The sequence below is a fragment of the Mercenaria mercenaria genome, chromosome 13 (genome assembly GCF_021730395.1).
Source record: "Mercenaria mercenaria strain notata chromosome 13, MADL_Memer_1, whole genome shotgun sequence".
Taxonomy (NCBI): Eukaryota; Metazoa; Mollusca; class Bivalvia; order Venerida; family Veneridae; genus Mercenaria; species Mercenaria mercenaria.
The window spans coordinates 6,723,815-6,751,139 of record NC_069373.1 but is presented as its reverse complement, the minus strand read 5'-3'; the positions used below and the strand labels follow the sequence as shown (position 1 = coordinate 6,751,139).

The 27,325-nt window shown below is 36.1% G+C and overlaps 1 protein-coding gene across 9 annotated transcripts in view; it reads left to right on the top strand.

Annotated features, from left to right (window-relative positions):
* Positions 1–25,460, top strand: part of LOC123530002 (trichohyalin-like) — a 60,912-nt gene extending 35,452 nt beyond the window's left edge. For 3 of the 9 annotated variants that reach the window (XM_045310679.2, XM_045310678.2, XM_045310674.2), the window contains 11 exons: positions 1,953–2,141; positions 2,291–2,363; positions 2,895–3,120; positions 4,563–4,653; positions 8,324–8,485; positions 9,775–9,919; positions 13,236–13,391; positions 19,723–20,055; positions 23,301–24,385; positions 24,734–24,820; positions 25,192–25,459. In XM_045310679.2, the coding sequence (XP_045166614.2) occupies positions 1,953–2,141; positions 2,291–2,363; positions 2,895–3,120; positions 4,563–4,653; positions 8,324–8,485; positions 9,775–9,919; positions 13,236–13,391; positions 19,723–20,055; positions 23,301–24,385; positions 24,734–24,820; positions 25,192–25,272 (2,628 nt within the window). In that variant the 3' untranslated portion in view covers positions 25,273–25,459. Of the gene's footprint in view, positions 1–1,952; positions 2,142–2,290; positions 2,364–2,894; positions 3,121–4,562; positions 4,654–8,323; positions 8,486–9,774; positions 9,920–10,971; positions 10,999–13,235; positions 13,392–18,519; positions 18,544–19,722; positions 20,056–23,300; positions 24,386–24,733; positions 24,821–25,191 lie in introns of all 9 variants that reach the window. The other 6 variants (XM_045310675.2, XM_045310681.2, XM_045310683.2 and 3 more) reach the window with 5 other exon arrangements.
* The last annotated feature ends 1,865 nt before the right edge of the window (positions 25,461–27,325 follow it).

The window sequence follows — 27,325 nt, the reverse complement described above, 5'->3', positions numbered from 1 at the left end:
TTATGACCTGTAATTGTGCAATTCTCGAATGTAACTCATTAAGCATAAATGTGCATTTTAAGAATTGCGCAGGCTTACAAAGCTTGGGTAACATCCAGCGAAAGACAAAAAATAGTTCCAGCAGGGCTCCAGATAAGATGCGTATTAGCGTAAATTACGTATAGAAATAATGCAAATACGCATGTCTAATAATTTCTAAGCGTATAAAAACGTATATAAAATTACAGAAACGCACACAATGCTTTTTTAAAAACAAAATCTGAATCGTCTGGATGCGTTAGGTAACATAGCCGATCAGCCTTAATTCTCCCACATTGAACGTAAACACGCATCGTATGATTTCTATAAACTTTGCGTGGGTTGAATTTTGCAGTCAGTAAACGGATAAATTATCGGAAGAAGAAGCTCTTACTGGTTTGTTTAGTTACTATTGATATTAAAAATGATTTTAATTCTTATTTTTCGAGAAATAAACAAATCGGCGAAACATTAAATTGTATTTTCTTGTAGTTTTTGAAATCGAAAGTAGATCGTCTATGTTTGGCGAAAAGAAACAACTTTTTTATGAAAAGATTTAAATAAGAGGTAATTTAACCGTAAACTTCAATGTCAGATACTGCCAATTGCTGCTAAATGTCTTCGTATCATCACAATTTGTAAAATATATTGTTCAAACTGGAGAAAAGTGTAATCGTATCCGGATATAATATTTTGGGTAAATATCGAGCTGTGTTATGAAATTTTAAGAAAAAAAACTAGAAACAAACTGAAACTGGTAGACTATACTGTCAGTACATCAATCATTAGCCGACTCAGGCCATTCAGGCCTTTGATTTCTTTTTCTAGATCAATTACAACCTCACTGGGTCAAGTCCCATAACTCTGACATGTATTTTGAGCAAATTATGCCCCCTTTTAGATTTAGAAAATTTTGGTTAAAGTTTTACATGCAAGTTACTATCTCCAAAACTAATGCAGATATTGATTTGAAACTTCACATGTGTTTTCGGGGTTATAAAACTAGTTGATAGCATCAAGTCCCATAACTCTGACTTCCATTTTTGCCAAATTATGCCCCCTTTTGGACTTAGCAAATTCTGGTTAAAGTTTTGCATGCAAGTACATATAGCTATTACTAAAAGGCATATAGATTTGAAACTTATTTTTTCTTTTTCTAGATCAATTACTAACCTCACTGAATCAAGTCCCATAACTCTGACATGTATTTTGAGCAAATTATTCCCCTTTTTGGACTTAGAAAATCCTGGTTAAAATTTTGTGTGCAAGTACATACAGCAATTACTAAAAGGCATATAGATTTGAAACTTGTTTTTTCTTTTTCTAGATCAATTACCAACCTCACTGGGTCAAGTCCCATAACTCTGGCATGTATTTTGGGCAAATTATGCCCCCTTTTGGACTTTGAAAATTCTGGTTAAAGTTTTACATGGGAGTTTCTATCTCCAAAACTAATGCAGATATTGAATTGAAGCTTCACATGTGCCTTCGGGGTTATAAAACTAGTTGATAGCAGCAAGTCCCATAACTGATATGCATTTTGGTCAAATTATGCCCCCTTTTGAACTTAAAACTCTTTTGATATTTAACCTTTTTGAGTAATATTTTCCTGCTTCTGGGACAATATTTCGAATAGTCGAGCTTGGCTGTCTTACGGACAGCTCTTGTTATGATAATGAAGTTAAGCATGTTCTATATAGGACCAGATGCATAGTAAAATGATGTACTATACAAGGTACATGTTTTTATGATAATGAAGTTAAGCATTTTCTATATAGGACCAGATGCATAGTAAAATGATGTACTATACAAGGTACATGTTTTTATGATAATGAAGTTAAGCATTTTCTATATAGGACCAGATGCATAGTAAAATGATGTACTATACAAGGTACACGTTTTTATGATAATGAAGTTAAGCATTTTCTATATAGGACCAGATGCATAGTGATGCTATACCAGAAGAGGAACCATCAACAGAGACCGGGAAACAGAAAGAGCTGAGTACCAGACCTCAGGAGAAGAGGAGACCAGCACGAGGAAAGTCTCCGCCACCTCAAGCACCTCAACCAGATCTAGATAAAAACATTCCTATAACCATGAGGAGTTCATTTGTGTTAGGGGTAAGTAATTGATTTAGATTTAACATTGATTCATCAAAATGTTTTATCACAATGGAACATTATGCTACCACCCTATGTTTATCATAATCTGTACATTACTACATCTGCATTACTAGCCTTTGTTAAAGGAGTCTATAATTGTGTTTCAGCAAGCTGCCCCTGATTATGATAAACTTACAAGTGCTAAAGAAAGAGAAAGAAAGCAGTGGCTGGCAGACCTAGGTAAGATTTTCTTCTGTCATTGTATCAAAAGATTATGCAGCATAGTTATCTTAGTGTTTTGCTGCTGAATGAAAAAACCACAGCCAAATCACTTCTTTCTCACAGTTAGATTGTTGACTCTACCCAGATGCATTCCTGTGCCTGAAATAATTTACATACGTATATCTTTGGTGTTTGTGAAGCAAGAAAATGTAGGAGGGTATCATTCTTTAACTTTTGAAAAGCAAGAAAATCTCGAGTCATTATAAGTTTGTGACACGGTGAAACTAAATAAGTCTGTGTTAAGTTTTCTGCTTCAAGACTTTCTGGTGGGCGTTCAGATAAGACAGCAGAACAATCTTTTTATTGTACAGTCTTTGAACTTTGAAGCGAAGATGGTGGTAATTTCAATAATTATTTGGTTAATCTAAAATCAGTGTTAGCGTGTCATCCAGCATTATGTGGAATTTTGAATGTGCTAGTGATTCTGTATTTGAATCGTAGGCAGTCTGCTAGTATATTGAGTGCACATTCTGTGATGTTATATTACAGAGCGGCAGATTGAAGAAAAACGTCAGATGGAGACGAAACAGAAAGAAACAAAAACAGAGGACACTTGGGCAGATAAATTTGGCCAGTCACATCGCCCTATGCCGTTCCCAGAGCAGCCAAGGGAAACTGGGCTGGGAGATAAATTAAACACGAGTACAGATCATGTTGGTGCTTTGCTGGAGACTGCTCGTGTACAGAGTGCCCCCGAGGGAGACCAAGTGGATAAGTATATATACTTTTCATTATACGGTGTTTTCACAGTAGCAATATATGTTTCATACATGACCTATTCATTAGGATAATCATTTTGAGGTTATGACACTTTGTTAAAATCATTTCTCATACTTTTCATCATTTCTATGATTCATGCACTCCATTATATCATTTTAAAACAAATATACTTGAAATGTTGTAAAACAGTTTGAAAACCGTTTGAAAGCAGATTTGAAAATGTCTGTGTTAGTTTAGTTTCATTTTTCAAAGTCATTAATGTCACCAGATAAAAATTCAATAATGTTATGTCCCTTTTAAATCACAGAAGGTACTTTGTTGAAACTGCAGAAATATTGAAGACATGGAAATATTCAGATCTATGTCAAGGTCACACATGAAGGTCAAAGGTAACTTTTGTAAATTGCCTCAGTCATTTGACAGTGAACTGTTGGGGTTTGTATATCAGTGTATATAGCATGATTTTTATTGCATGAAAAGTTCTAGTTCAGATGAAGTGTGAAATCATTTATAATGGTAGTGGATTAATTTTCAAGTATTTCATTTATGCATCAGTTCATAAGATTATTCAGTATAATTAACCCTTAGCCTGCTGCAGGCGAATTTAACAGCCTTTGCAAACAGCTTGGAACCAGATCAGACGCCGATTAAATCGGCGTCTGATCAGGTTCCTAGCTGTTTGCTACTCTGACAATATTTCTTCCAATTTTGGAGCAATTGAATGAACTTTACAATTTTAGCAGACGACATTTCCAGCAGACGACAATTTATCTAGCATGCTAAAGGTTAAACAAATGCAGTTACAATTATGTCTGAATCTCATTAAATATTGGTTTTGACTGAAATTATGAACTGTTATGCCGACCAAAGTGGATGAGTTAACAGCTTTGCGATTTTTAGGTTATTATTTGTTCCATTGACCTGGTCATTCACGCTTTTTAACGATGAAAAGGTGTATTCTCACATTCATTGCCTTGGAAAATGATGTTTGTATCTATGGGGTAGGCACGGTGATAGCCGTGTCAGTTCTCAAACCCTTCACTCTATGTTGTGAGATATCTGTGTTGCCAAGAACAGTTCCACTTCTAGCTCTTGATAGTATTTCACATATCTAGCTATAACCTACTGTAAAAGCACATATTTTCGCTGGGTTAAAAATTTCGCGAATTTGAAATTTTGAGTACGTTCGCGAGGTTTAATATTTGTGAAATTTGTAAAAATGGTATCCTACTTGAATTTGAATTATACTGATGGTGAAAATTTATGCGAGGATTAATTTTCGAGAGATGTAGTGTCTCGTGAATATAGCGAAAATTAAACCCTCGCGAAAATTTCTGGTTTTACAGTATGCAAGATAGACATTAGTGTTTATTCATAGTGCTCACAAGTTTTTAATGATAAAAGATACTCTGATGAAGTGTTTTTGTCATATTTTAGTTCTTCCTATATCAGAGGACAGAATGCACCAATTGACCCAGTTACAAAGAAAGAACTTGAGGAGAAACGCAAAAGATATCTTGAACACCAGGTACCAATTATTAGTATATTGTGGCAAGTTTAAGCATTTTTCTGCTGCATAAAGTGATCATTCTCCAAGAAGGTGCTGAAATACATTTTATCACATTTGACGTCGCAGGAGTGTAGTTAAGCCATTACATAAAAATGATAATACACTAGTGTAATTAAGCTTTGACTTCGATGTCGTTTATAGTATAGGAGACGTTGATCAAATTGACTTGTTTATATAGTAAAAGAAAGTAGTATTTTTGATGTTTCGACAGGAAAAGCTAACATGTGATAAAAAGAATATTACATTAAATTTTGTGACTTTCCACATTGAATTTATTAAACTAGGTAGAGGCTCGCATTTTATTATTTTAGTCAACTCATTCAATAAATTCAATATGAAAAGACACTCATGTAATATCCTCTATATCAGTAACAACGTACTGAATCAGACACATTTTATGTTTCATGTGTGGAAATTTTCGGGGTGTGTTCAAAGAATGAGAATTCATTAGTTTTGGATCTTGATCACCTCAACCATTTTTCTGTCCAAAAAAAAAAGAGAACATTTTCTTCCAACAACATCTTGGAAACCACTGGCTGGAAATTGATGTAACTTGGCCTTGATATTCCTTTGTTTGTTGAAACAGTGCTGCTTGATTGCACATTGGTTACTTTACCTTCCCCAGAGATTGTTAAAATTATTCCAAGTTGTCAGAAAAACTTGGCAGCTAGGATGGGATGGGTTGTGTGGTAAAAATTCACTGTATGTATGTAGTGGAATTAAAAGATCTTCTTGCAAAAAACTGCTGGTCCAGTTTGGACATAACTTCACAGAGATACTTTTAGATCCCCTGTACTAAGATTTATCAAATTATTCTGATTAGTCAAACACATGGCCACCAGTTTCCCTATATGTTTCTAGTTGGAACTTTAAAAAACCATCTTCTTGTCCCAGTTTTAAGATAATTTTATGCAAATGTTCCTGTGGTGACCCCATATAAAGAGTGGTCAAGTTGATAAGATTTGTCAAAAACAGCCACCAGAGAGCATGTACACTCTTTCCCCTTATTTATAAAGTGGAAATTTGAAAAGGACTAACCCACACATTTTAGGGAAAAAAATAATTTCTCTCAAAAATCCATAAAAGGTAAGTACTCTGAAAGTGACTATTGGTACAAACTTACTAATACATTGTATAAGATTTTTGCAAGATATTCTTATAAATAACCAAAAATATTTGAAATAATGCAGAACATTTACATTCTTCTTGCATTTTTACCAATATCTAACTTTTATTTTCACCTACTTCATCATTTTTCAGTGTCATTTATACATTCTATACTAAACTTGTAGGAAATGAACATATTGAAAATTTTTTACCCAACTTGTGGGCGAGCAGATTTAAAAAGCCCTGATTTTAAAATAGAAATAAATTTGGAGTTGTGCTCCTTGGCTGTATACATTGTGTAGTCTGAGATCATTTAGTTTTGGCTATTTTGTAGGGACTTGAATTCATGGATTACAAAATTTAAAGAAAAGATTAATTATGTCTCCCCCAGGAGACATATTGTTTTTGCCCTGTCCGTCCGTCCGTCCTTCCGTCCGTCCGTACGTCACACTTCATTTCCGAGCAATAACTGGAGAACCATTTGACCTAGAACCTTCAAACTTCATAGGGTTGTAGGGCTGCTGGAGTAGACGACCCCTATTGTTTTTGGGGTCACTCCGTCAAAGGTCAAGGTCACGGGCCCGAACATTGAAAACCATTTCCGATCAATAACTAGAGAACTACTTGACCCAGATTGTTGAAACTTCATAGGATGATTGATCATAAAGAGTAGATGACCCCTAATGATTTTGGGGTCACTCCATCAAAGGTCAAGGTCACAGGGGCCTGAACATGGAAAACCATTTCCGATTAATAACTAGAGAACCACTTGACCCAGAATGTTGAAACTTCATAGGATGATTGGACATGCAAAGTAGATGACCCCTATCGATTTTAGGGTCACTCCATTAAAGGTCAAGGTCACAGGGGCCCGAAACATTGAAGACCATTTCCGGTCAGTAACTTGAGAACCACTTGACCCAGAATGTTGAAACTTCATAGGATGATTGGTCATGAAGAGTAGATGACTCCTATTGATTTTGGGGTCACTCTGTGAAAGGTCAAGGTCACAGGGGCTTGAACATGGAAAACCATTTCCGATTAATAACTAGAGAACCACTTGACCAAGAATGTTGAAACTTCATAGGATGATTGTACATGCAAAGTAGATGACCCCTATTGATTTTGGGGTCACTCCATTAAATGTCAAGGTCACAGGGGCCTGAACATTGAAAACCATTTCCGGTCAGTAACTTGAGAACCACTTGACCCAGAATGTTGAAACTTCATAGGATGATTGATCATGAAGAGTAGATGACCCCTATTGATTTTGGGGTCACTCTGTTAAAGGTCAAGGTCACAGGGGCCTGAACATGGAAAACCATTTCCAATCAATAACTAGAGAACCACTTGACCCAGAATGTTGAAACTTCATAGGATGATTGTACATGCAAAGTAGATGACCCCTATCGATTTTGGGGTCACTCCATTAAAGGTCAAGGTCACAGGGGCCTGAACATTGAAAACCATTTCCGGTCAGTAACTTGAGAACCACTTGACCCAGAATGTTGAAACTTAATAGGATGATTGGTCATGCAAAGTAGATGACCCCTAACGATCTTGGGGTCACTCTGTGAAAGGTCAAGGTCACAGGGGCCTTAACATTGAAAACCATTTCCGGTCAGTAACTTGAGAACCACTTGACCCAGAATGATGAAATTTCATAGGATGATTGGTCATACAGAGTAGATGACCCCTAATGATTTTAGGGTCACTCATTTAAAGGTCAAGGCCACAGGGGCCTGAATATGGAAAACCATTTCCAGTCAATAACTTGAGAACCTCTCGACCCAGAATGTTGAAACTTCATATGATGATTGTTCATGCAGAGTAAATGACCCCTATTGTTTTTGGGGTCACTCCGTTAAAGGTCAGGGTCACAGGGGCCTGAAAATTGATAACCAGTTCCGATCAATAACTTGAGAACCACTTGACCCAGAATGTTGAAACTTCATAGGATGATTGAACATGCAGAGTAGATGACCCCTATTGATTTTGGGGTCAGTCTATTAAAGGTCAAGGCCACAGTGGCCTGTTCATGTAAAATCATTTTTTGGAAATAACTTGAGAACCACTTGACCTACAATGTTGAAACTTAATAGGATGATTGGACTTGCAGAGTAGATGACCCCTATTTTTTTTGAGGTCACTTGATCAAAGGTCAAGGTCACAGAAGCCTGAACAGTGACTTGAGAACCACTAGGCCAAGAGTGTTGAAATTTAGCGGGATGACTGGACATGCCAAGTAGATGATCCCTATTGCAGCCAACCATCAGTGTCTCTTTGACTTTTGCTCCTGACCCCTATTGACTTCTTGCCTATAGGACTTTGCATTGGGGGAGACATGCGCTTTTTACAAAAGCATTTTCTAGTTAGTACATGTATTTCATTTGTATGTTGGGATTTAATTTAATGGGTTAATGCAACAGAAATGAATCTCCCATGGATAATAGAGTAAGCAGTTCATAGGAACAGATAGAAGGGGACATGTAGTTATGAAAAACAATTTTAATGTACACAGGCAGCTGTAAAGGCTCAGGTAGAAGAGAAGGAGAGACTGAAGAGAATGGAGAGAGAAAGAAAAATGAAAGAGGACATGGAAGAAGAAAGAAAGCTACAAGAAGAAAGGCAAGTGCTACAGAAACAGTTTGATATGGAGCAGCAAAAGATTAAACAAAAAGAGGTATAGAGTTAGACAGTATTTAATGTTTATTATAGAGTTTTTATGCTCCCCAAAGTGGGGGAGCATATAGTCGCCACTTGTCTGTTCATTTGTCTGTCCATCTGTCTGTCCATCAGACTTATTGTCCAGAGAATAACTCAAACCCTATTGAAGGTACCAAGCTGTAACTTAATTCGATGATAGAGCTCATTGAGAGGGAGTACAGTGACAAAGAACCATAACTCTAGATGGTCCAGTTTTGAATTATCTCCCTTTTTGTCAAGCCCGCTTGCAGAAGCGAAGACATTGTCGTCCAGGTGGCTGTTGGGTGTATGTTCGTGCGTCTGTCAGGAATTGTTTGTCCAGACCATAACTTTGACATGCATAGAGCAATCTTGTTTATATTGAGATGGAGTGAACCCTAGGTTCCTATCTCAAAAGTCAAGGTCACACTTAGAGGTTAAAGGTCAAATTCAGTAATGATTGTCCGGAGCATTTCTTGGAGGGATTTTGATGTAACTTGGCAAGTGACAAGAACAGCAATTTTATGTTAGAATGAACTGAAGGTTCTGCTGCAAATTGATGTCGTAACTGACATCATAATGTTATCTTACTGGACTGCACATCAAGCATTGTTTATTGCAGAATATACAATGTTTAACAAGCTCCTTTTTTAGCTGGCAAACGAACAAACTGTGTTAGAATATATATTTATAGATAAGGACTAGATTGGTATGACAGTTATCTTTATCAATGTTATAAAACTAGGCATTTCAGGCTAGAGAATAATCTCAGGCAGGTGTTGGCCTCCTGTAGTGTGCATATTGGTATTTGTGTTTATGTGAGGTCTGTCACTCACAAATTCAGTTTGTCTTTGTGATTTTCAGGAATTTTGACCTTTGTCTACATGTACATACAACAGCTCTCTGATGTGGAAGTACATTATTATATTTTGGTGATGTTGAGCCACTTGTAAACTAATGATGTTGAGCTGAAAGAAGATCTGTCTTCATGAGAAAAAAAGTCTTATTAATTCTTAAACAGACCCAATGTCTTGTCCAATTTACTATAGTTATTATATGAGCCACACCATGAGAAAACCAACATAGTGCATTTGCGACCAGCATGGATCCAAACCAGCCTGCGCATCCATGCAGTCTGGTCAGGATCCATGCTGTTTGCTAACGGTTTCTCTAATTGCAATAGGCTTCGAAAGTGAACAGCATGGATCCTGACCAAACTGCGTGGATGCTGGTCGCAAAGGCACTATGTTGGTTTTCTCATGGCGCAGCTCATATATTTTATTTCAGCAACAAAGACAAGCACAAGTGAACCAGCTGAAGGCTGCCATGGATGAGGCCCAAGCCAAGGCCCTGCAGGAGAAATATCAACGAAAAATGCAACATCTGGAGGCAGGTGGACATGACACCAAGAAACTGAGGGAACATCTAGAAGGTATATAGGCTTACAGTTCTTAATATTTGCCATGACTTACATAAAACAATGTCCTCTCTTCTGCTTAGGACACAAAAAGTGAGATTGTGTATAATTGTCAGGAAGATGGCAAACTTATGGTCAAAGCATTTAATTTCTTTGCATACGAATTTGTGGTTTCAGCCAGAATGGCATTCTGGCTGTGTCTAGGCAACATGAATTCAAGGATTTTAAGATAAACTTCGTAGAAATTTTCTTTGTCGCTTAAAATGTTATTCCATAGATAGAAACAGTCAAGAAATTCAAAACATTTTGTCCCCCACTATTTATAATGATTTCAAAGTAAATGAAATTTTAAAAGAACTAACAGATTGTTTCAAAACTGATTATCAAATTATTCATGGTTTTGACAGCAAGAAGAATATTGAAATATTAATAATTTTGACTGTTTAACATGTAGCTTTGCAATGAAAGTATCAAGATAGTCATAATTTTGGCTGTTCAGTGGAGAGGTTTGCAAGAAGAGTATGAAAATATTCCAGAGTCCATCAGACTCTTTTCCAGTCCTGTCATGTTCAATCCCCAGGTTTAAAAATTGTGCTTCATAAAGATTTGACAGGTGCAGAACTTTGTGAAAATGCTCATCAGTATGCTAGTTTTCAAGGACTACAAGTCAGGGTCGGTATAAACAGAAGTAAAAATCAGTATTAAATCCAAAAGAAAGTGTTTTATAGAATAATTTTTATGTTGAGCCAGTGTATGAATTTATCAAAACTAGGATTTAAATGTCTTGTTGGGATTCTTGGTCAAACAACAGCATGTGTATCTTGGTCAATCAAACAACAGCATGTGTATCTCGGTCAATCAAACAACAGCATGTGTATCTTGGTCAAATACCAAACAGCATGTGTACTATTGACATTAGGAAGAAGAATGTTGATGGTGTTAGGTTGTTTCTGTTCAACGTAACTTGGAGGTAGAAATGATCAGTATTTATATCCTGTTCTGTATTTCAGATTTCTTCAAGTAGGATTTTCATTCTTTTTCTACCTTTACTATTTACACTTTTCTAGCTCTTGATGTTCATTTGGCAGACTCATGTAAGTTTTATTAGAAACGAAAATGCGTATTCATTGTCTATATATCATTTATATGTTTAACCATATTGTGAATCATATCTGTACCATTATAGCATAAAGTTTGTCTTTGCAAAATATGTTATACATTATGCATGCATGATATCATATTTAACTAGACATCACATTTGTTTATGTGTAAATATGTATGCTTTGATATTCCACCTTTGTGGCTTTTAAATAGAAAATATGCATGGTAGCTATTTGGACAGTGCTTTGAAATTGTTACCTATATCATATTGCATAATTTTTTGTAGTTTTAGGTAAATTAAATTAAAGGTTACGAAGTGTTATTGAGATCTATGCCTGTTTGTAATAAAGAATGTTTAGGAATATAAGAATCTGTCACTGGTTGATGTTGCAGATAGAAATATCTGACTTGAGGGTAACAGTAACTGTTCAGTCAGTTAGGAGACTGCCAAGTTACCATCAAAGCAGTTACCCAAGAGCAAGATATTCCAGTCTACGTCCTCGACCAGTAATAGATTATTTTCTTGCAGACAGTATTCTGCAGATGGTAGACTGAAATGAATAAAACAAACGATTTTCTCTAAAGCACGTCTGTCTTACAGTAACATAGTTAAACAACAAGGGAAATAATGTCTATAAACATAAATGACGTCATGGTTTTTCAGAATCCAAACAATATTGTTGTGGTTTAGTTTTATTATTTGCAGTATTCTGAATCAAGAACTTAACAATGCGTAACAAAGAGCATCTGTCAATGTATTTGATTTTTATCCAGTTTAACATACAATATATAATTAATGCACAAATCTGCTGTATAGATGTAGGTTTTTACTCCCCATTTACAGCATGAGAGTTATCTGGCATGTGGAGGGAGCCAGGTAGCTTTCTCTTGTGTGAGTAAAAGCACTGAAAATGCCAGCCCGTTGTATAAGGATATAACAAATTTTCACTTGTTGTAGATGCAGATCTGGTGTAAGGGTAACTTTTCTGCCAGTAACAAGGCTCGCTGTGATACCACTGAAACAGTTACGAGAAAGCCAGATATTCCCATCTTTTTCCATAATTTACAAGTAGGGATAAATAAGGAAGTGGCTAGGGGTCCGGTAAACGTTATGTACTGTGTTACCATTGTATATGATAATTGTTGGGGAAAAGATATAATTTGTTGCCAGAAAGTTGCTTTTATTATGCATTTCTTTTGTAAATATTTTTGTAAACAGCTCTCACTCGGGTTGGAGACATGTTGAATATGAAATTTTATAATAATTTGGCGATTTCTGTAATTAAGTTACTGTTACTTACTTTAGCAGTAAAACGAATTCAACATCTTACGAGCACAAATCAAGTCTGAAATACTAAAGAAAAACATAAGTTTATTATTTAATCCTTCAATTCTGAGAAAAACACAAAATTGATAAAAGATTATATTACTACGCACAATGGCTTATTCCTATTAATAATTCATTAAAGTTCAGGAACGTGTTTTTCTCGTGATTAAAGGATTATCAAATCTTTTTGTTTCCGGTCACTTGCAATTTATTTAAAACAACGGAAAAAAATTGAAATCGTCACCTGTTTTTGATAGATAAATGAAAGTTTCCTCTCTGCAAATGCCATTTTTAGTATTCATTACTCGTACTGATTACCGGACATCTAGACAGCCCTACACGGGTTGTCTAGGGGTCCAGTAACCGGACCTCTAGACCCACTTAGCTACTGCCAATAAATAAAGCAAACCAAATACGTTACGGTAACATTCTTTCTTATAGTAGTGTATTTAAACGAAGGGTGGGAAATTAATGTCTGTAAAAAGACATGAGATATATAAGCAGTGTATGAATCTTAAGTAGTCATTAACAGCATGAGAGTCACCTGCCACAGAGGTGCCAGATTGATTTTGCAAGTATTGGTGAATTTACCAGAAACACCAGTCTGGTGTGCAAAAAATCTTTTGTTATAAATAGGATTTTTGGAAAACCTACTGAACATGTATGCTACCTTGTGTTGCTGCTATAAGACAGTGTGCTTTCTATGGCTGACTAACTTGTTTGTGCATCTGACATTTGACCTTTATTTCCTATAAATTCAAATTTCAAATGAATGAATGAGTCATAAAATATTGTGAAAAAAGTATAACAGTACTGGAGGGGTTAATTAGTCTTTATTTGATATTATTGTTAAAGTTTTTGTGATGCAATTCCAGCATATTTCACAAAATGTTAATTTTAAAGGGGAGATAACAAGTAGGATAGAGCAGTTACATACCCGTCGTGAACGTGATATCCTGCGTGCACGTCAGCTCCTAGAGCTGCAGCACTGGGGTGTCACTATAGCAGAGGAAGATGAAGAGAACCAATCACAAGTACCGGCCGAACAACCTAAAGATGGTAACATTCAGAGGTGGAAGGGAACTATTGTTTATATTGTAGGCTGAATTCTGCACTAGCTGTCTTTTTTGGGCAACAAAGGAGCACTCATAATGAATATCCAGATGCTGTTTTTAGTGAGATTGATTATCAGGTTTTTCAAGACTGGTGTGTGTGTTACTGAAGAAACTTGCATTGTCAGTCAGTTGGTCTGTCCATTGGTAGACCTTTTGGTTTCCAGTCAATAATTTTAGAATGCTTGGCCTCACAATAGTCAAACTTCATAGATTATTGCCTGTGGTCACTTGATGACCTCTATAATTTTGGGGGTCAGTTGGTCAAAGGTCAAGATCACAGTAACCTCAACCTAAAAAACAGTTTTTGCTCAATAACTAAAGAATGCTTTGACCTACCTTTGGCAAACTTTTTACACAAACTTCATACGATGGATCACATGTGATCAGTAAATGACCTCTATTAGTTCAAAGATCAAGGTCACAGTGACCTCAAGACTGAGAATGTTTTCTGCTCAGTAAGTAAGGAAAGCTTTGGTCTACACTCAACAAACTTGATAGGATGATTGCCTATGGTCAGTAGATGCCCCCTATTGTTTTGGGAGTCAGTAGGTCTAAGGTCAATGTCCCATTGACTTTGAAGCTGAAAGCAGTTTCTGCTCAGTAAGTGTAGAATGCTTGGGTCTACAGTCAACAAACTTCATAGTATGATTTACTATGGTCAGTAGAATCCCCAGGGTCTGATACCAGTTTCTGCTCAGTAATTTGAGAACTGCTTTTTTAATACATGTTGCATGATTGCCTGTGGTCAGTTGATGACCCCTAATGTTTTAGGGGTCAGTAGCTCAATGTGTAACGTCACATTGATCTAGAGACTGAAATCGGTTTCTGGTAGAAGAAGCTCTATAGTCCACAAACATTAGGTGATTGCCTGTGGTCAGTAGATGACCCTTAATATGTTTAGGGTCAGTAGGTCAAGGTTAAAGTGATATTGGGAATGAAAATGGGACAGGTAGTAATGTGGGGCATGAGTATTTTACAAACAGCTCTGTTTTATACTGGTTTATTAGTCCCCTACTGGTTGAAAACCAGTTTCGGGGACTATAGGAATGCACTTTTCCGTCATTCCGTCTGTCCGTCCGTCCGTCTGTCCGTCCGTCCGTCCGTCCGCAATTTCGTGTCCGGTCCATAACTCTGCCATCCATGAAGGGATTTTAATATTACTTGGCACAAATGTTCCCCATGATGAGACGACGTGTCATGCGCAAAACCCGGACCTTTAGCTCAAAGGTCAAGGTCACAATTGGAGGTCAAAGGTCAATAGGGCTTTTTTCCTGTCCGGTCCACAACTCTCCCATCCTTGAAGGGATTTTAGTATTACTTGGCACAAATGTTCCCCATGATGAGATGATGTGTCATGCGCAAATCCCGAACCCCTAGCTCAAAGGTCAAGGTCACAATTGGAGGTCAAAAGTCAACAGGGCTTTTTTCCTGTCCGGTCCATTACTCTCCCATCCATGAAGACCCCTAGCTCAAAGGTCAAGGTCACACTTAGCAGTCAAATGTTAACATAGCATGAACAGGGTCTGTTTCGTGTCCGGTCCATAACTCTGACATTCATTAAGGAATTTTAATATCACTTAGCACAAGTGTTCCCCATGATGAGACGACGTGTCATGCGCAAATCCCAGACCCCTAGCTCAAAGGTCAAGGTCACAGTTGGGGGTCAAAGGTCAACAAGAGTTTTTTTCCTGTCCCGTCCAAGTTTCGGGGACTATAGGAATGCACTTTTCCGTCATTCCGTCTGTCCGTCCGTAACTCTGCCATCCATGAAGGGATTTTAATATTACTTGGCACAAATGTTCCCCATGATGAGACGACGTGTCATGCGCAAAACCCGGACCTTTAGCTCAAAGGTCAAGGTCACAGTTGGAGGTCAAAGGTCAATAAGGTTTTTGCCCTGTCCTATCCAGAACTCTGTCATCCATCAAGGGATTACAATATTACTTGGCATAAATGTTTCCCATGATGAGAGGATGTGTCATGCGCAACACCCAATACCCTAGCTTAAATGTCAAGGTCACACTTTGAGATCAAAGGTCAAGAGGATTTTTTTCCTGTCCGGTCTATAACTTTGTCATGCAAAGAGGATTTAGATATCAGTTGGCACAAATATTCCCCTGGATGAGACAACATGTCATGCGCAAGAACCAGGTCCCTAGGTCTAAGGTCAAGGTCATATTTAGAGGTCAAAGGTCAAATTCAAGAATGACTTTGTACGGGACATTTCTTCTTCATGCATAGAGGGATTTTGATGTAACTTGGACCAAATATTCACCACCATGAGGCACCCTTGTTTTTAGAATTACGTCCCTTTGTTGTTACTATAAATAGATTTTATTGTAACTTTTTTATTACTGGCGGTAGAGAAAAATCGAGACCACTTGTCTGTGGTACAGCATGCATGTTACATCCAATTTTTAGGTGTATTTTGACCTATCTCTACCTGGTAAAGAGTTTCTTGTGGACTTGTATTATATAGATTTTTTTTTTTTTTTTTTTTTTTTTTAAAAGATTAATTTCCCTTTGTTGTTACTATAAATAACTTACATGATAACATTTTTATAATCAGCCAAAAAAATTCAATATGAAAACAACTGTAGGTTTTTATATATATAAACTTTAATCCAAGTGTTTTGTTATAACATATTGTATATATAGTACAATATTGTTTATACATCATTGACAGATATCAGTTCATTATGTTATACTGCAGTAGAGAAAATTAGGTGCAATCCAGTAGGGGACTTTGTATTGCATGGCAATACTTCATTCACTTGTTTATGTTATTATATGATGTTTTTAGCACATTTTGGTTGTTTGAGGAGGCATTTGGGTTTTTTTTTCTTCTGGGAATTGTTTCAGGTACACTAGTGCTTTTTATTCCCCTCAGTTTAGTAGGGGTATATGGGAGACATCATACAGTCAAATTGTAGGCGGGTCAGTGCAGTGCTCCATTGCAAAAAGTTTGTTGAGCAAACTACTTCCACTGTTTTTAATGGATTCCAGCGAAACTTCGTAAAGTGATGACCATAAAGTTCAGTTGTGTATAACACATTTTTTCTTGGTTAGACAAATGTGAGGTGTACTGGGACACACATACCCCCTCAAGTTTGCCTTAAATACGTGGAGCAAACTACTTCCACAGTTTAAAAGGGATTCCAATGAAACTTAATTCAGGTGAGTTTTTTGGGTGGAGGGTGGATGGCCGTATTTTTAATTTACTTATTAAAAAGCATCAGGTTGTTTTCTAAAGGGCAAGGTCACTTGGCTTAGCTTTCTCCTATTTATTTTCTTGGTTGGACAAAGATGGGGCACCCACCAACCCTCAGTATTGTTGTGTGATAACTTCCACAGCTTCAGATGAATTCCATTAGAACTTCACATATATGACCACAATGAAGTGTAGATGTATGTGAAATTTTTCCATCTGAGGTGGAGTGGCCAAACCCCAGTTTTTATACGCCTGAAGGGATGTATTATGTTATACCCCCGGTTTCTGTCTGTCCGTCTATCCATCCGTCCGTTAGCAATTTCATGTCCGCTCTGTAACTCTTGAACCCTTTGAAGGATTTCAAAGAAACTTGACACGAATGTTCACCACACCCAGACGACATGCAGAGCGCATGTTTTGGATGTCTTGCTTCAAGGTCAGGGTAACACTTAGGGGTCAAAGGTCATATCAGTTTGTTTTGTGTCCGCTCTGTAACTTGAACTGCTTGAAGGATTTCAAAGAAACTTGGCACAAATGTTCACCACACTGAGACGACGTGCAGAGTGCATGTTTCGGATGACTCACTTCAAGGTCATAGACACACTTAGGGGTCAAAGGTCATATATGACTGCTTTGTGTATATTGCTCTGCATTGCAGTACTCTTGTTTTTATTTGGTAGATCCCTTTTTTGTTCACTTACAATAATTTTTTTTTGAATTACTTCCCTTTTATCATACTATAAACAGCTTATTTTGAAACTTTTTTATTACTGGCCGTAGGGAAAAATCAAGACCACTTTTCTGTGGTACAACATGGATGGTACCTCCAATTTTTAGGTGTATTTTGACATACCTGTACCTGGTGAGGATTTTTTTGTCGACTGCGAATATTTTTTTGGAATTTCTTCTCTTTGTTGTTCCTGCCCTTTGGGCTTCAACAGTCAAGTTCTTAAAATTTTGCTCCCATCCTCTGATATATTGCCCCGCTTGGCAGAGCTCTTGTTTTCTTTACATATTAAGATGTATCGGGTGATTTTATAAAGCAAAAGGTTTCCCCTCTGACTCCTGATTTTGCTTTGCTACCACACACCTCTATCCATCCCTCTCTCCACATATAATGAAAGTAATTTTCAGTTTTATTTGTGGTGGGTGGTAGGGGGGGACAAAAGGTCTTCTTTCTTCTGGCAATGTGTTATTTGGGGGTATTAACTACATTTATTGATAACTCTAGTTTTAAGAATATTTTGGAGCACTTCACCTGTTTCAGTTTTGGTTTCAGGGTATTTGGAACCTTTGACCTCTTTCCAGATATTCTGGAGCACCTTCCTATTTATTTGTCAGGATTTTAAAGCATTATGGGTCATGTAATAGTACATTGAAATAATGCCTTACTCTATGTAAGTGTATTTGAGCCGTGCCATGAGAAAACCAACATAGTGGGTTTGCGAACAGCATGGATCCAGACCAGCCTGCGCATCCGCGCAGTCTGGTCAGGCTCCATGCTGTTCGCTTTTAAAGCCTATTGGAATTGGAGAAACTGTTAGCGAACAGCATGGATCCTGACCAGACTGCGCGGATGCGCAGGCTGGTCTGGATCCAGGCTGGTCGCAAACCCACTATGTTGGTTTTCTCATGGCACGGCTCATTTCAGTTTTCTTTACATGAACAAAACCTAAGTATATATATATTGACTTACATATTATATCAAAGTTTAATAATTGGTGGTTAGATGAAATGTTTTAAGAAACAGTATATTTTGTCTGCAAATGAAGTTGAGCAGAGTCAACATTTTTCTGCAGATATATGCCGTATATATAATGTACTTTAAAAATGATTTTTTCATTGTTTTTTTTGCAAACAGCACTGTATTTCAAGAAGTTTGTAGGTAAAATCATATAGCAGAATGTTCACAGTTCACATTATGATAAGTTTCTGTTCTTAGTATACACCATTACACTTAGGTTTTTATTTTGTATGGGATCATTTGGTCACACAAAATTGTAAAAAGATGTTAACAGTAAAAAATGTACATCACATTTTCATAAATACCTGTTATATATATATATATATATATATATATAGATAAAGTAAAACATAACGCAATTTTTACATATCTTATAGAAATAGAAAGAGATGCAAGTATTTAACACAAATGTGCCAAGTTCTTGATATTACCGGTAATATGGACTTAGTTAATTAACCTTACATAAAATTGCAAACTACTGATAAATGATATTTTCTTGTTTATTTTAAACATTTTATTATGCTTTTCTATCAATAAATCCTATACATAAAGGAAGTGCAGGAATCCAGCATAAACAAAAATGATGTAATTATGTTTTAGAGGCATATTTTGTGGAAGATCAGTTCCGATCTAAAATGTCACCTTTAACGTTATGGTGTGATTTATTTTACGAAAAATACTGTTTAGTACATGGAGGTATATAATAAAAGTGTCATTACAACAGAAGCAATTTTGGAATATTGTATTCGGCTCTCGTAGATTTTACCAGACTGGATTATACTTGCTCACACACAGTTGAGCAAAATCCATTTGAGTTCAGTACAACATTCTGTATCAAGCTGCTGTTATAATAAAACCTATTAAAATGATAATTATGGTGTATAGTGGTGTTAGAGTTTCTTAGTATTTGCATTCTTGTTATTGCAACATTTTGAATTGTTACTGATAGTTTCATGTAAAAAGTTTCATGTAAAAGTTACACGTCTGTTTATTTGCATGTTAATGTAAGTAGTTATTAGTTTGTACCATCGGAGAAAAATTCTTTTTTATTTGAAAACGAGTCCATGTTTTTTAACCACTCATTCACCTGAAACAAAATCAAGTCATTTCTATTTATTTTGGAAGCTCACAACAAAACAACATTAGTTTTGAATAGTAATCAACCTAAATGAAATTAAGTAAGAAGAGCTTAAATAAATATCATACTTGTTTTAGAAGGAGATGACTCTTTTTTGCATAAAGTGTGTCCTGTTTCTTTTAGGCATTGCTGAAGATGTTAGAATATTACCAGTATTTAATGTTTCCTTCATGTATTTCCAGCAAAGATCACACCCAGAGATGAAAGTGTGACGGGCATGGAAACATCACATATCCCAGGTCTTGATCTCAGTACAGCACGCACACACTTTCCGCCTCAGATGCCGACAACACGCCGAGACCAGTCACAAGGTCACTACAGCCAGGCTCAGGGACACTCACAGGGACACTACGGTCAAGGGCAGTCTCAACCACATGAACCATATACCGAGGATCGAGTTTTGACTCCAAGTCGATTCAGGCACCCTTCAAAACCTTGGAGTGACCCAGGCTCCCCACGGCGGGAGTTTGGTACTCAAACTGGTAATCTGAATGACTCTGCCTCAGACTTAGATGGTGTGTATACTAGTGCTCCTACTCTACTAATACTTTATTTCTATACTTTCATCTGAGAATATTGAAAAATATTAGTTTAAGAACTTGTGATTTGTGAAATAACACTTCTTCATAAGTATTTCTATGACTGTAGAGACTGAGGATATTGTAACTTGTAGAAAATATTGCGTTCTTTTCCTTTAGGAATCAATAAAAAAACATATGTTTGAACTATATTGATTATTTATTAAATTTGAATTAATAGCCAGAATAGTCGTGGCTATGAAATACTTTCTATTGTGGAATGAGCTAGGGTACTTTTATTTGGTTGTTTGTCTGGAACTGAAATGGAAACATACATTCAGTAATAGTAAACAGTTTATTCTATGTTAGGTATTTTGATAAAGAGTTTAGCAGAAGACATGTTTATTTACTGTACTTTGGAATAGTTTGGCATAACCAAATTTAAAGTTTTGAAGTTGTTGTTTTACTAGGTCTGAAACAAAAAGTTTGATGTTGGGCAGAGAGTAACTCATTAACATTCTAAACACCACATTTTAAAAAGTATTTATATACATGAATTACCAATTGAGTGACTCAAGTGTATATGATACAATTTACTGCTATGCAGTGGCTAATTTTGACCTATTCAGTTTTTACCATTCTTTACCGGTGGCAAAGTAGGCCACTTTCAACCATATCCAAAATGTTTTCAAAGTTGTCTTTCAGTTTGTAGAGGTATGATTGTAGTAATTTGCTGGATATGCCTCTGTGGCCCACTTAAATGCAGACCTTGTCAGTATAAAGTGTCATTTCTTCACCTAGTAATGGCCAGTGATGCCAGATATCAGCTTTGTTGATGCTTGATTATAAAGGGAAATGTCTTATAATTGATTTTAAGCAACTTTATATACTTCCAAGTTTGTGTTGAAACTGCTAGGTAAAATAAAAGTGAAAGTAGGTATTACCTCTTATCTACCTGTGCAATATTAGCATTTTTATCACGTCTTTGTCTTGTGACCATGGTTTCATTGCCTAATGGTCAACCCCATAGTTTTTAGCTCGACTATTTGAAGAATAGGGGAGCTATCCTATTCGCCCCGGCGTCGGCGTGAGCGTCACACAAATGTTAAAGTTTGCGTACCACCCCAAATATTTTCAAAGTCCATTGAGATATTGTTTTCATATTTTGCATACTTGTTTACCATCATGACCCCAGTTTGTAAAAAGGAGGAGGCAACTCTATCAAGCATTTTGACTGAATTATGGCCCCTTTTCGACTTAGAATAAATGTTAAAGTTTGCGTACTACCCCAAGTATTTTCGAAGTCCATAGAGATATTGTTTCATATTTTGCATACTTGTTTACCATCATGATCCCAGTCTGTAAAAAGGAGGAGGCAACTCTTTCAAGCATTTAGACTGAATTATGGACCCTTTTCGACTTGAATAAATGTTAAAGTTTGCGTACCACCCCAAATATTTTCAAAATCCATTGAAATATTGCTTTCATATTTTGCATACTTGTTTACCATCATGACCCCAGTCTGTAAAAAGGAGAAGGCAACTCTATCAAGCATTTTGACTAAATTATGGCCCCTTTTCCACTTAGAATAAATGTTAAAGTTTGCGTACCACCCCAAATATTTTCAAAGTCCATTGAGATATTGCTTTCATATTTTGCATACTTGTTTACCATCATGACCCCAGTCTGTAAAAAGGAGGAGGCAACTCTGTCAAGCATTTAGACTGAATTATGGCCCCTTTTCGACTTAGAATATGCTTATTGTAATGTTAAAGTTTTACTCATTGCTTATATTATACTATCAAGCACTAAGAATAGTCGAGCGCGCTATCCACTGACAGCTCTTTTTTTTATATTTTTTGATTTACCTGTAGAGAGACATTTATGGCAAGGGTAGTGTCACAAGAAGTGAAAGGCTCCAAATGCTGATAAAAAGATGTTATACATTGTTACTTTCACACAGAAAATAGTAGAGGAGACATTATATTTTAGTACCGTCTAACCTAGATTGCACAGCTTTTTGATGCTAGAATTTCAGTTCTGTAAGAATTAACACACATTGCTTGATAATGCTAGTATTGCATGGTTTAAAGGTATGTAACAACAGTTCAATAACAGTTATCATTTAATTGTGTGATTAACTTGCAAACTTCACCACCAAACAACCTAGACAGAGAAATACCTTTTAATTTACAGATAGTTTCCTGTAAAATGAAAATGAATAACTCTAAGTCAGGTTTTATTAGAATATTTTGAGTCAGTTGAAAAAAATTGCATTTTTCACAAATCTGTTATTTTTGGAGATGAATTAAACCTAAATGTACAATAGAAGATGTTGGACTTAAACTCTGACTGAGTCTGAACACTCTGTTTCATTAGTTATCTCTTATATCATCATTTAGCAAATTATGGCCAATAGCTGTATATGTAACTCTGTGTTTACAAGAAATGGACTTTACTGTACTTCAGTTTACTATTAGTATGACACTATCATTAGTTTCTTTCTTGTGTGCATGTCCTGTGTTACGTAGGTAAGGTGCACAGTCATTGTCTTTAGTATATGTCTTTGATGCATTTGATGAAGTTGAGAAGTTTTGATAACAAAATTGTGATTGGTAACTAACAATCTTATACACAGACATAGCTTTTGCTGTCTTACTTTCCTCTTGTTCTACAGGTTAAGGACTGTCTAAAACCAGGCATACTAAGTCATGGAGTGGGATTAACTTTTGTTAAAAGATTATTGAGCTTTAACATAAAATGGTTAAAGAATATTTTCATGTTGTGTCACTTAAAAAGCATGGAAGTGTTTGTATCTGATTTAAATACATTAACATTTTTGAATAATGTTTATAGTGTAATACCTGAAATCTTTTGAAGGTAGTGGAAATAACTGGTGACTTAAGGTCTAGCATTGTTAGACAAAGAAAAATTAAAGATAGATTGTCCCATTCATATATTATTTTGAAATATTTATGAACTAATTCTGTACACGTAATTTCCATCTAAGCGCACTTATTACACGATATATTTATAAAATCATTTATGTTATTAACTTCCTGTCCAGCAGCTGAAAAATTGACACAGATAAAATTCTTATGTTAATTCTATTTCTGAAATTGTTGATGGGAATCTAAATTTAATTTTTCTGTTGCCTTGATATAATATAAAAATGATTTTGTTTCATTACATAAAGCTTAGTTGTGGCATGTGTTTTACATGACTATATTATCTTGTATTAGGAGATGAACTGTCACAGCTGTTGAATCCTCGGTTACAGCGGGATTACAGCGAGGTGAATATTGAGTATAGATACGAGAAGGGTAAGAAGGTCAGGGTTATCAGTGCACCGAAGGAAGCACTTGAAAAGCGGTCAAGAAAACTAAAGCAGCCACACCCACCTCCATCTTACAGAGAACATTCAAGAAGTCCACATGAACACCATCACGAGGTTAGGAATAAAATAGAAAAGGAGGAAAACAGTAGGAAAAAGAGATTAGAGTTACAGAGGCGGAAAGGTCCAGTCAAACCTGGTAGTCGACCTATGTGGGGCTATAAAAATCCTGACAGTAAAAAGCCTAAAAAACAGTCAGAGAGAGATCCCTTTTACGAGCAGAAAAAACGGGAAAGTGAAATGAGGAGATTAAAAAGAGAACATAAACTTCTTGCCATGGTGGAAGCCAATAAACCAGTCATTCCAGATTATTATGTACCGCCACCAAAATCTTCTCGATCAAGGTCTCGTGATTTATCCCCTTTATCTGATTTGGAAATGGCCAGTCCTCGTGAGGTACGTCCGAGTCGTAGGTCTAAGTCTCATTCTCCAAACAGGTTGGTGCTACAGGGTGAAATTGACCATTCATATGGTCATCAAAATGAAGGAAAATCTCCCGACAGAAGAAGAAATCAAAATAGATCTCCATCTCCCAGAGGGAGGAGAGAATCTCCAACACAAGACAGAACTGTAGATAATCTGCTAAGTAGAACGAGAAATACCTCACCCCCTATACCTGCTCTAAGACATAGATCTGATGCAAATCAAAATGTAGAAAATGACACAAGAAATAGAAAAGGTGGGAAATATGGGGACCGTGATCCTCTGGATGTCCCTATTCCAAATGGAGACTTTGTGCCTTTTACACGAACAGTAGATATCCTTGACCCTACCAAGGCTGAGGAACCGGTTCCTTTATCAAGGGAAGCAACTCGTGTAGCTAATGCAAGACGAGCATACTATGAGGGTTTACATCCTGAGAAGTTTGGTAATCGACAGTATGTATTTCAGGACAAACATCGTGTGCTTCCTGCTGGAGACGATGGAGGAAAGGTAATGCTATGACAGTGACATTTTCTCTGCATTGTTTGTTTCATATAGTAGTTTTATTCAAAATACATTCTTTATATCCTTTTATTTATTTATTTGATAATTCATGCCTTTGAATGTCATACTGTACAGCTATTCAAATACTAGGTAGATGGTTTTAAGACTATTCACTCACATCAGCAAGTTAATTGATCAGTTTGAAACTATTTACATAATTTTACTCAAGGGGTGTAAATTTTGTTTTGTTGTGAGGACTGATAATAGTTGTGACTGATGGTCAGTTTCTGAGAATTTCATTACTTTTATTACAGAAATTTTGAGATGTTGAAATTGTTTTTATTCTCCTCTTAGAATCCACTGATGAATCCTAGTCTTGTACTGGATCATCCAACAACCAGACAGGATCAGATTTTGGTGCAGCTTTCAACACTGAAACAGGTAAAGTATTTACAAACAACATTTCTTATACCCTTAACAATACATTCAAAGTCTAAAGACTTGCATATTCTCTTACAACTATGATCATGGTGGATAGAAATCAGTCAGCTGACTGTCATACTAAACCTTGTACGTGTGATCTAATGCAGAAATTGCAAGAGGAATTATTTTTAACACCCATTGATCATCTGCATGATTGAGATGACAAAAATTTGTTGACATTTCATGGAATTCTCAGTTCAGTCCATGACAATAAACAAAATCCCTGATTCATATACAGATTGAATATCTAGAGTACTGATAATGCTGATCAAATCGTTGCAGATGAGTTGGTTTTATAACTTGACTGTATTTGGTTTGATGATTTTCAGAGTTTAATGCAGAGACAGAGAGAATTGGAAACATTTTCACCTACAGACTTATATAGAATGGATACAGACATAAAAGCTTGAGTAGAGAATGACAGAGAGAATTGAAAACATTTTCACCTACGGACTTATATAGAATGGATACAGACATAAAAGCTTGAGTAGAGAATGACAGAGAGAATTGAAAACATTTTCACCTACAGACTTATTTAGAATGGATACAGACATATAACCTTGAGTAGATAATGATGGGTAGATTGCCAGTCCAGGCATGTATATGGGTTAAGTCAGTTTAGTTTAACTGCACACTTTTCAAAATCTAGGTTTTTGTATTCCAACACAGCCTCTGCATCCATGGTGATTTGACATAAAAAAAAATCAGTTAGAATGTAATTGTTTGCATTACTTTAGGAGAAAGATCTTCTACCACTGATGGAAAATGTTCACAAAGGCATAGGTACTATTTCTGCTGTAAGTTTTTCTAAGTGCTTGACATTTAGAGTTTTATGGCAAGAATTTGTCTATCAAGTCTAGCAAATTGTGTTTCGTTGGTATCAGTAATGAAAAGGTAACTTTTGCCTTATCATAGGTCAACTGCATGTCATTTGATTTGGTTTAGCTTAGATAGTTGCCTAGTTGTGCTTCTAGATTTCTTACTTGAGCAAACAGCTATCAGCAAGTAACACACGTTTGTGTAGTAAGTAACACAGTTTGCCAAGATATAACACTAAGTTGTCTCACGAAATTGAGCAGAAAGCACAAAAGTCTACAAGTATGACAAAGACTCTCAACTTGAACAAAGATAGGAATTGAATGGCCTTCAGACATATAAGGTCAAACCACCACTTAGACTTGATGGGATTGAAAGGTTAATGTCAAATTTTAAGTTGTTACTGTCTTTAATATTCTAAGAAAGTTGTATTTTAAAACTCTTCCAGAGATTATTTCTAACTGCATCTCAATATTGGTGGAGATTTGATCTTTAGTTTGGTTCTTAATGACATGGCCATTTGTCTCCTACCTCTGTTTTAAGTGGGAAAACTTTCTACCACCTGGTAAGAAATTTGGGAACATAAGTAACTTTCTAAAAACTTGTTGACAGACATCCAAGTATTACTTGAATTTACTTTTGGCTGGTTTAAAAGAAGATAGTTGTTCATGTATAACTAATAATTAATCTTGAATATATCCCTCTGACAACTTTCAGTGTAATCAAATGTTTGAGCAGCCATGTAAAATGGCTGTGTCCTGGAGTTGTCTTTTAAGACAGACATTGTCTTACAACTCTATGAATACACTTATTTTGTCTGAATTTCTGTTCAGTTTTAAACAAAATTGGATTCTATATAACTGTTTACAATAATTGAAGAATGTATTGCCTTGGCACAGGTCAGCTACTTGTCAGTCATTGTTAAGTTTACTGGATATTTGTGTCAGAAATTTGCCTGTTTGTGCTCCTGGGTTTCTTACTTGTACAAAGTGCTGTATGAAATTAACATACAATTGTGTAGCAAGTAACACAATTAGCATAGAAGTCACAGATGTTGTCTCACAACCAACACAATTGTGTAGCAAGTAACACAGTTGTCACCGAAGTCACACAGAAATGTTGAACAAGTAACTAAATTGTGCAGCAAGTAGCACAAAAAACTTGGCTCTCTGGGTCGGTGAATTTCCTTTTGTATTGCATATTGGGAGGTTTTTGTGATTGTAACAGAATGTGAAAATATCAGATAATTACTGTTGGATATATTCCTCTGAAGGCAAACAATAACTCAGTTTCTTAGCTTAGTGTTTTAGAAGTTGTGTTTTACTTCTGACACAAATAGCTATTAGACATGTTACAACTGCATGGAATATACTTTATTTTGTCTGTATTTCTGCAGAATTTTAAACAGTGCCCCAGTATACTGAACTGGTATCAGTAATAGAAGAATGGCATAGGTCAACTGCTTGTCTGTATATTTGATGGTTAGGTTAGCTTAGATAGATTTAAATTCACTTGGTTTTAGTGGCAGATAGTTGCCTGTTTATGCTCCTGGGTTTCTTACTTGTACAAAGTGCTGTATGAAATTAACATACAATTGTGTAGCAAGTAACACAATTAGCATAGAAGTCACAGATATCGTCTCACAAC